Here is a 9,682-nt window from a genome sequence, read left to right as displayed (position 1 = left end):
CCCTAATCCGACGGTTCCTCTGGCACCTGGAAAGGATCAGGAGGTTGTTTTCACCTCTGCATGGCTAATGGGAAGCTGCTCATCCTCGTGCTGTGTCCTAAGCAGGTTTCCATGCTTCCCGATATTCAGAGACTGATTAAGCTCCGTGCAGCGTGCCAGGAGGATGGACAGCAGGAACATGCGCCTACATAGATTTTGATACTAAATCCCTCTTAACAAGCATTGCTTTTGTGTTTTTAGCTGAACTCCCCCCGCCCTCACTGAGCCAGGGGAGCAGGGAGGTAAAAGCAAGAGATTTGCTGAGCTACCCCAGAAGCCCTCATTATCCCAGGAGGTCTCCACTGCCTCCTGCCATCAATTAAATGGCCTGGAGTTGGGGATACCTGGCACTTCACAGGATCAAAACCCACAGAGGGGGCTGTGGGAGGCAATTTCCCTTCTGTTATTGACATGCAAATCATTACTGCAGTAGCTCACAGGTTTAATATATTTCCAGATTGCCTGGCGTGGAGTCACATTAGTCAAGTATATGTGGCAGTTAGTCCAAAACGGCTCTTATTATAGAGTCAGCATTTCCACCTCAGCTTCAAGGACAGGCTGGAGACAAGTGTGCAGCCACCTGCCTTCCCCCTCTCCCGAGTCCCCTCTGGGGAAGGACTCCCGCAGAGTTTGGGGACTGCGGGTAAATGGCTGAGAAGTCCCCCGTGAGGTTCGCTGGTAGAAACAGACTGAGGTCCCCAAAAAACGTCCTCTTCAGCCTTGGGATCAGGTTCAACTGCAGCTTTCTACAGCCCTCAACTTCTGTAAAGCTGATGCTTCTTACTCCAAGGCAGGCCAGAACAGGAACTGCCATGAGAAACAATGTTCTCTTCCACAAAGTACGTTGTTTTTTTCCCCAAGAGTTTTCGGGTTTGCTCCCCATCCTCCACAGCTCCCAGCACCGTGGCTGAAAACTCTTCACAAGTACTACAACAGGGGAGGCATCCCAAGCGCTGCCACTTCCACCTCTGTCCCTGCCTGGGGACAGTACCAGCCCAGCAGCAATCGCCGCTCGCTTTGGACAGTTATTTCTGTGCCCCGCAGCCTTCCAGACCTTCAAACCAGCAGCAATGCATGGCTGATTGAAAAACTGTGCTGACCGCAAGTGCAATAATGAAAGAGCTTTTCTTCCAGACAGATGGATCTCCTTATTCCCTTCTTCCCTCTAAATTGCATTCCTCATTATACCCAGACATTGCAGAGTGGCTTTTGCTTGGGACCTGCTGGTCGAAACAAGCTTACTGGTCTGATGTTAGAACAGCTCTGTCTCGGCTTAGCTGAAATAACATCACACTCAGCTGCAGCATTGCTTTGAAAGTTTTCCTTTTGTCCATTTATTCCCAGTGCCACAAACCAATCTGTCTGAGAAGCTCATTCCTCATTATTCATTAAGAGAGCCAACAAAGCCCTCTGTTCCTGCACCCTCTCAGAGCTTTGTTTTCAGCTATCTATTCAGTCTTCTGTTTGTGCTTCTCAGTGTTTGCACTAAGAGCTTTAAATCGTTCACTTAGCCTTGAACCCCCTCACTCAGCGTCTTTGGTTTGCAGCTAGAAGAAGTAATCACCACAGTGCAATCTAGCTCTTGCTTTTTGCTTACCCTTCTATTTTCTCTTTAATTAAAAATCCCTTTGGTCCTGCACTTGGATCCAGGACGCGGTTTCCATTTGCTTTGCAAACAGTGCAGCCGAGAATGTCAAAACCGTTTTTCACAACAACCTTGCTTTGACCTGGGTGACAGCTTTACCACCAGGCATTTGATCTCTTACTTGCCCATCTGTTCATTGATTAAAATCCCACACTTCAATATGCAATTCTGCCTCCACATCCAGTAGCTTCTCCTGACAACAAGACCCTCATTACAGACGAGAAGCCCTTCCCAAGTGATGCTCCTTGAGCAGACTGCTGCCTCCTCATCGCCCTGGTTTAACCCAACAACTCAAGGGCAACCAGTTGCCACCAAGCCCCAACAACACTGCCCAAGAGCGCAGGAAATAAAATGAGATGAAACCCAGGCTGGAGGGAGACAAAAAAGACCACCAGCCCCCCCCCCAGCACGGCAAGGCTTGTGGGGACACGAGGCCTGCAGCACTCCACCTCCAGACGCTCTGCAGCACGGCCAGACTGGAGGCTGGAAGGGGCGGGGGGGGGGGCAGCCAAGTCCTCCCTTTTGCAAAGATTTTTATTTTTTTCCTATTAACATGTGGCCCAGGGAAGCCAGAAAGAAACAACACTAATGTTTCTGCCTGATCACATCTTCCAAATTTCTGTCAGGTAAGATTATCACAAGGATCAGCCTAACAGCCACCATCAGACACAGCACTGTGCAAGCTTCATAGAAACGCAAGGTCTGGGCTGCCAGCCACAGTTACGCCTCATCAGCAATAGATCCCCAAAACCTCCTTAGTGCACAGAAAGGCAATTTTTATCCCAGTACAAACAGTTCCAAAAGGAAGCCAGAGCCTTACTCAACCTTAAAATATGTTTTTCATGATCACTGCCTCTAAAGGCAGAAGGTATAAAGGTCTAGGAGAGAGACTGCAGCACGCTGGGAGGTTTCTCCAGAGCAGCAAAATGAGTCAGTGCCATCTACCGGCTGCAGGGACTTCTCCGCTTCCCAATTCACCGGATTCAGCCCCAAATATTAAGTAATAAGAACCAGCCTCTTCCACATCTTCTCCCATGACACAACGGTAATGCTCCAGCATCCCTCTGCAACGCCAAAACCGGTAGCACCATTCCAAACGCAAATTCTCCCTAGAGATTAAGGGTCCCGATCGGAGCCCTTCGGCACAACCGCGGTTCCAGACACATCCATGTCCAGTCACACTGAGAGCTGCCAGGGAGCCCAGTGGGCCAGCCCAGGGCTACAGCTCCAGCATTTCACAGCCCTACTCTTTCCTACCATCCACACTGGGATCTCCCTTCGCTATCCCGGACAAAATCGTAAATAACTGTGATGTACAAGGTACTGGCAATAGCAACCCTTGAGCTGGCCCGGACCTGCGCTGAGGAAGAGTGGTAGAAATGATGAATATGAGCAGGACGGCTGGCATCTCCGAGGACCAGCGTGGCATCGTTGGCTTCTAGCACAGCAGTTACAAAGTACCACCGCTCCAAGGCTACTGAGAGGCGTCAAAGCTGGGATGAGATGCCAGGCGTTCCTGGCTATCAGCGTTGTTCCCCTCTGTAGGATCAGGTTCAACTGGTAAGCAGATTCTAAACGTGCTTCTCACCATTTTTAAAAGGAAAATACATTATTGCTCTATAATTACTCTGTACTTAGGCTTGGGTACCATATCACTAGCACTGAGGAAAATGCACACTTGTCGAAGCTTCCTCTTGAAGAGCAGATAGATTTGCTCATCTTTCAAATGCTAATTATCCCCCAAACTTCTCTTTCAGCATTAATGGGTTCTGGCAGGCTCCAAATGGCTGGAGGACATGGTAATTTTGTGCTGCAGGAATCGCCTTGGGCTCCATTTGCTGCCGAGTAGTCTCAGAGCTGAGGTGCTGTCAGTCTCTTTTTAAGGACGCTGGTTGAACTGAGTTTATCAAGCTGCTTTTGTCAATCCCAGTAAAATCAATAAACATCTGAAATAGCCCCAGCACCGAGAGAACGCTTACTGCCTTTCCCACTGAAAACGAGCAGGAGAAGGAAGAGCGTCTCTGGAAACCCCCATGCAACGCAACATCAACACGTTCTTTACTCCTTCACCCCAGCCAGTGCTATAACAGCAAGAAAAAGCAGAAAGATGCTGGTAAAACCTCCCCCTGCAACATCCCACAGCGAGAGGAGCCATGGCAGCCCTTAAACCCTGAGCTGCACCGAAGCGCAGCGTGCACCGTCTGCAGAGGAGCAATCCAAGCCCATCTTCTGCAGCATTCCTCTGGGCACCGAACCCTCACAACGCAAGAGCTGTATTTACCCAACCCGCTTTCTCCTATTGTCAGCCACAAAGGAGAAAAATAGCTTAAATTGCCACAATTTATTTCTGACAGACCAGGTTATTTTTCCCTGCTAGTGATGATTTGTTGTGTATCTGGTAGAAAACCATCTATCGTCTTACAAGATACCGAAATCTGAGCGAGTTACCTGCAATTCCCTACACCGTTGTCTTTTCCTTTAGCTTTTGTCCAATCTCTCCCCATTCCCGGTCTCTGGCGGAGGGAAGGGAGAGGCACAGCACCATGGCAGAGCACCATGTTGCTTACTGACATGCTCTGCTGCTTTAAGGCAAAAAAACAAAACAAAAAAAAAAGTGTTTTTCCAGAAAGGCCAGGGATAGGCAACCAGAACCCTTCTATCAGACAAAACAGGTTTTGTACCACACAAACAAACGAGCTGCGAGCGCTGAGGACGGTTTGCTGGACTCCCCACACCACCCCGCTGGTGGAAGCTCCCGGCCATCCCCCGCCTCTCCACAGAGGGCCGCGCCAGCCAGGCGGCTGCCATCCCCCAGCCTGGCCCTGCACCCTCCCCGGAGCCCAGCCCCGAGCCTGAAGAGAGCGACGGCGGCCGCGGCCAGCAGGGCCTGAGGAGACGGACAACCGCCCGCTTCTCCCCAGGCCGCCGCCGTCGCATAGCAACTGGCTAGGAGTCCGCCCCCTCCTCCACCTGCCCTTCTTATTGGCTGATCGTCCTGTGATTGGCGTTTGCGCTTACCAGTTCTTACCCTCCACGAGCCTCTCCGGTACCGGGGGCGTGGTGCTACCCGGAAGACGCCACAGGAAGTCGAGGGCAGGAAAGGGGGGCGGAACACGAAAGAAGGATCCGCTGTGAAAGCCAATAGGAAAGGAGAAGCGGGGAGGTTCAGCCAATAGCAGAGCGCGAAGGGTGGGACCCCCAGAGGGCGGGGCTACTGTGGCCGGCAGCCGGCGGCTCCGGGAGGCGGCAAAGGTGATGGGGGGACCCGGGCGGGGGGACCCCGGGCCGTGGGGGGGGGGGGGGCTGCGGGCACCCGGACCGAGGAGCGTGCCGGCCTGAGGGGAGACTGAGGCGGGACCGGGAGGCGCTGGGAGTGAGGGGGGAGCAGGCTGGGGGAAGGAGATCCGCGGAGGGAACGGTGCTGGCGGGGGGGGGGCGGTGTGGAACACGGGGGCCTGGGGAGGGGGTTCCAGGCCGGGAGGACGCGCAGGAGCCGCTGGCTGCGGGGGGGGGGGATCGCAGGGCTGGGAGGAGAGGGGCAGCTGTGCCGTACCTGTGCGGGACGGAGCTCCTTCAGCCCCGCAGAGCCGGCTGGCAGAGCCCGGTGCATCGACATCTCGTGGTGCTGCCGCTGTCACGTTAACGTATGGCGGGTCCCGTAAGGATTTGCGTTACGCTCCGTACTGCACGTGCTCTGTCCTGGCGCACTTGGAGGTGGCAGGACAAGGTGGGTGCTTGGGAGAACCCCTAAAAGCTGTGACAAACCCCGAGCGCGTCTGCCGGAGCGCGCTCAGGTGCCACGTCTCCAGCACCACGCCTGCCCCGTGACACAGAGCTCTGGCTACAGCCCTGTCTGTTCCCAGGTGGGAGCAGCGGGAAAGGAGATGTTCCTCGTGTCTGCGCTGGAAGCGGGATGAATCTCGTGTCTATGGCGACAGAGCCCGAGTTGAAATGGATAACCCTGTGGGTCCGCATCAGGTGGGCGGGCGTGCTCCTGCTCCTCCTGGGCTCACTCGTGATGCTGCTGCTCCCGCTGGCTGCTGTGGAAGACCAGTGCCACGCGCTGCTCAAAGGACTCTCCTTCCTGAAAAGTAAACTGGGCGCAGGCTCCTCAGGCGTCACCACCTACACCGGACAAACAACCGGACTGAGCGTGACCTCCAATGGGCTGGAGCTGCTGGTGCTGAAAGGCAAAGCCTCCCCAGGTAAGAGTGACCCCAGAGCTGCTGTATGAGAACCACCTGTAGCTGGAGGTCTGCCCCCACTGCCTGATGAGCTCCTGTACCCCATAATGTTAACGAACTCTCACTGCCCAACTGCAAATTAATGTCAGCTGTAAGTGACCCAGAGGTCAGACATGGCATCACCAGCAGCCTGACTGCATTCCATCGCCCGGCAGGGCAGAAGGGCGATGCACTGGCCTTCTCTCAGGGCCGCTTTGTCTCTCAGAAGTTTTTCCTCCTGCTTTCGGTACTAATAAGTTCTGTTAAGGTAACTGGAATGCAGAGTGGTGGTTTAATACACAGTAACCTGGGATAAACAGCGTTAATCCTGAAATCCCAGCTGTCATAGAACAGCCTTTCCTGGCAACAACAGGCTGCGGCCATTGCCTTTGTTGGCCAGGACATTAATTTGGAAAACATTCAAAGGGATCATTACAATTCCAGCACTGTACCTTCGTTCACATTAAAGCTATTATTGCTGGGAAGATGTTTGACAGTTCAGTGAAAGACCAGATAGAAGCACTGTTAGCAGCTGTGGGCTGTGCTTCTAGCAAGAGAACTGGCATTGTTGCCAGGAGAACATATTGAAGACGCTGTGTCCTCCCACACACAGCAGCCTGGTGGCCAAAGCGGGTTTTGCCGGGATGGCTACACACCTGTGGCCAGCCTGAGCCATGCTGCTCACAGGTCCTGCCTCACCCCACTTCCTGCCAGGAACAGCTCTGTAAACACGGCACAAGCCTCTGCAGTTGTAGCCCAGCACAAGTTCTCCATTATGGTTCTTATAGACCAGCTTTATTTAATTTTTGTGTCTGTGAACAGTGATGGTCTCCAGCAGTTTTCAGTAAAATTCACTCCCCTGTTATCTAACTGTTATTGTTGCATTGCAGAAGTGAAGTCAGAAGCGAAAGCGGCTCTGAATCAAGCCCTCGAAATGAAGCGCCAAGGAAAGCGGGAGAAAGCCCACAAACTGTTCGTGTATGCCCTCAAAATGGACCCTGATTACGTGGATGCCCTGAATGAATTTGGTATTTTTTCTGAAGAGGAAAAAGACATTCTTCAAGCTGACTATTTGTACTCCAAAGCACTCACCATTTCTCCCTGCAACGAGAAGGCTTTGATCAATCGGGACCGGACGCTACCTTTAGTTGAAGAAATAGATCAGAGGTATTTTAGCATTATCGACAGCAAGGTTAAAAAAGTGATGGCGATCCCCAAAGGCAATTCTGCCCTGCGCCGGGTGATGGAGGAGTCCTATTATCACCACATCTACCACACGGTGGCTATTGAGGGAAACACTCTGACGCTGTCAGAAATACGACACATCATTGAGACCAGATACGCTGTTCCTGGAAAAAGCTTAGTGGAGCAGAACGAGGTGATCGGCATGCACGCAGCTTTGAAATACGTCAACACCACGCTGGTGTCGCGGATAGGCTCCGTAACCATCAGTGACATCTTGGAGATACACCGGAGAGTGCTGGGCTACGCCGACCCAGTGGAGGCAGGGCGGTTCAGGACTACTCAGGTGTTTGTAGGACATCACATACCGCCGCATCCCCAGGACGTCGAGAAACAGATGCAGGAGTTCGTGCAGTGGATTAATTCGGAAGATGCCATGAGTTTGCACCCTGTGGAATTTGCTGCATTAGCCCACTACAAGTTGGTTTACATCCATCCGTTTGTAGATGGCAACGGAAGGACCTCACGCCTGCTAATGAACCTCATACTAATGCAGGCGGGCTACCCGCCCATCACGATCCGCAAGGAGCAACGGGCCGAGTATTACCACGTCTTAGAAGTGGCCAACGAGGGTGACGTGAGGCCTTTCATACGCTTTATTGCCAAGTGTACCGAGACAACTCTGGACATGCTGCTCATTGCCACCACAGAATACTCTGTGGGCTTACCTGAAGCAGACGGCAGCACTGCTGGGTGCAAACAAACCATCCCCGTCAAGACTTGAGGGTTGTGGACATTCAGGAGCCAACGAACACGTGGGAGAACGGAACCCCAAGCCACTCAGTATTCCTGCTGGGAAATAACTTGACAGGTGTCGTCACTCTTTAGCATTTCGTTTATTTAAAGTGTCTTACATTTGATTAAATTAATATAATTTATTTATATACATTATGCCAAGCTGAAATGTGAACTGTTGATGTTGAGTGTGCACTATAACTTGCTTGTGCTACTGGAAGGAGGTGGGGAGAGGCGTCAAGAGGGGCTCAACAAGCTGAAGTAGAATTTAATTTCTCCTTAAAATTAAGCTTTGAGAAGCTGCTGCAGTCACAACCCTTCACCTAGTCGGTCACCTGCATTGCCCTACCTTGTCAAGGAGCTGCTAGGCAAGACAAAGCCTTAACCAAGTTGTTGTGTTTGTGTTAGCTCTTCCCTGTTCAAAACACACCCCAAAACACAACCCTAGCAGTAACAGCACTCTTCCAGCTACATTAAATCGGCACCTTCCCTGTCAGTCATACAGGTTTGCAGTACTGATCAGGAAGAAGCCCGAACTCCAGTCCAAAGGCATCTCTGCCCTCCCATTTCTGTTTTCAGTAGCACTTTGCACATTTACTTTCACTTGCCCTTCCTAGGGTGAGTTTTGTACAACAAGTGGGAAGAATGTGGTTTAAGATTACAGATGATGTGACTGGAACAAGAGAAGAAATGCTCTCTGACTTATTTCAAACTGCAAGGTGCTTTTGCTGCCCTTCAGACCAGATGACCTAGTGCCAAGGCCTTGCCTCAGACCCATCTTATCAGGCAGGATCCCTGGGAAGCTGCCCCCATCCTTACACATTTCAGTTTAGGGTTTGAAAAGAGCTTGCTTCTACAAAGCTGTGGGCAGAAAAGGTTACTATATAGAACCTGAAGACAAGCTTTATCAGTTGTGCCAATCTGGTAAGAATGTGTATAATAGCAAGTTTGCCAAAACCTTAAATTTCTTCATTCTATACAAGAGAACTACTCACAATTAATTATGAGGTCACATTAGTACTGTGATAAATGCGTCAAGAATCACAAGGCCTCTCTGTGCTGCAGTGGCAGTTAGCGTGGTAGCTGGAAGCTGCTGTGCAATTCAGAGTATACTTTATCTTTGCTTTTAAGGTAAAAGCACCTGCATCCTAACAGAGAGCAATAGCTGCCTCCACCCCTGCCTGCCAGTGGTGTGACAGCATTGTTGATCCCAACACCTCTTAAGTTCAGAAACCTTCAGTTAAACCCAGTTTAGAGTGCTCTTAAGCTTCAACCCTTCGCAAACACCAGGCCAGCATCAAGTTTCTTCCCTTCTAACTCTCTCTTACCTGCAAGGTAGTTAGGACACATTGTATACAAGCAGACAACAGGACAAGACTGGGAGTTATTTATATACTACAGCTCCACTCCATGCTTATGTACCAATTACTGCTGATGGGGAAAGCGAACAATAAATGCAGAAGGTCGTTCTGTCCTTACAAAGCGTGCTTATTTTTGTAGTGCAAGGTGAGTATAAATAAAATCTGCACTTTAGAGCTCTGGGAAAAAATATAAATGTTATTTTAGTAACAGATTAATAAACTATTTTAATATTAAAGTCTGTTTGGAATAGGCTGTTCTCAAAACACTTTTCTGCTGCAGTGAACTAAGAAGTGGTCACGGCTTGGTTCGTGAAACAGCAAGTTACACGGTACACATCCTGGCTCCCTCAACTGCCGCACCACAGCCTGGGGTGCCGTGCAGGGCTCTGAAGCGCCAAGTCCAACCCCAGCAGCCAAAGGAAACTCAGCTCATCACC

General features: G+C 51.1%; 1 protein-coding gene across 2 annotated transcripts; it reads left to right on the top strand.

The window, feature by feature from the left end:
- The first annotated feature begins 4,886 nt into the window (after positions 1-4,886).
- FICD (FIC domain protein adenylyltransferase) lies at positions 4,887-9,481 on the top strand. 2 transcript variants are annotated; one of them, XM_075770163.1, is made up of 3 exons: positions 4,887-4,936; positions 5,548-5,889; positions 6,798-9,481. In XM_075770163.1, exons 2-3 carry the CDS (start codon positions 5,598-5,600, stop codon positions 7,871-7,873), a joined length of 1,368 nt encoding a protein of 455 aa, XP_075626278.1. In that variant the 5' UTR covers positions 4,887-4,936; positions 5,548-5,597; the 3' UTR covers positions 7,874-9,481. The 2 variants fall into 2 exon arrangements, with proteins under 2 accessions (XP_075626278.1, XP_075626279.1); XM_075770164.1 differs by lacking the exon at positions 4,887-4,936 and adding an exon at positions 5,281-5,411.
- Positions 9,482-9,682: the final 201 nt, after the last annotated feature.

Source organism: Balearica regulorum, chromosome 17, assembly GCF_011004875.1.
Source record: "Balearica regulorum gibbericeps isolate bBalReg1 chromosome 17, bBalReg1.pri, whole genome shotgun sequence".
Lineage (NCBI taxonomy): Eukaryota > Metazoa > Chordata > Aves > Gruiformes > Gruidae > Balearica > Balearica regulorum.
Note: the sequence above shows the minus strand (reverse complement) of the source record. Positions and strands in the feature narration are given on the sequence as shown.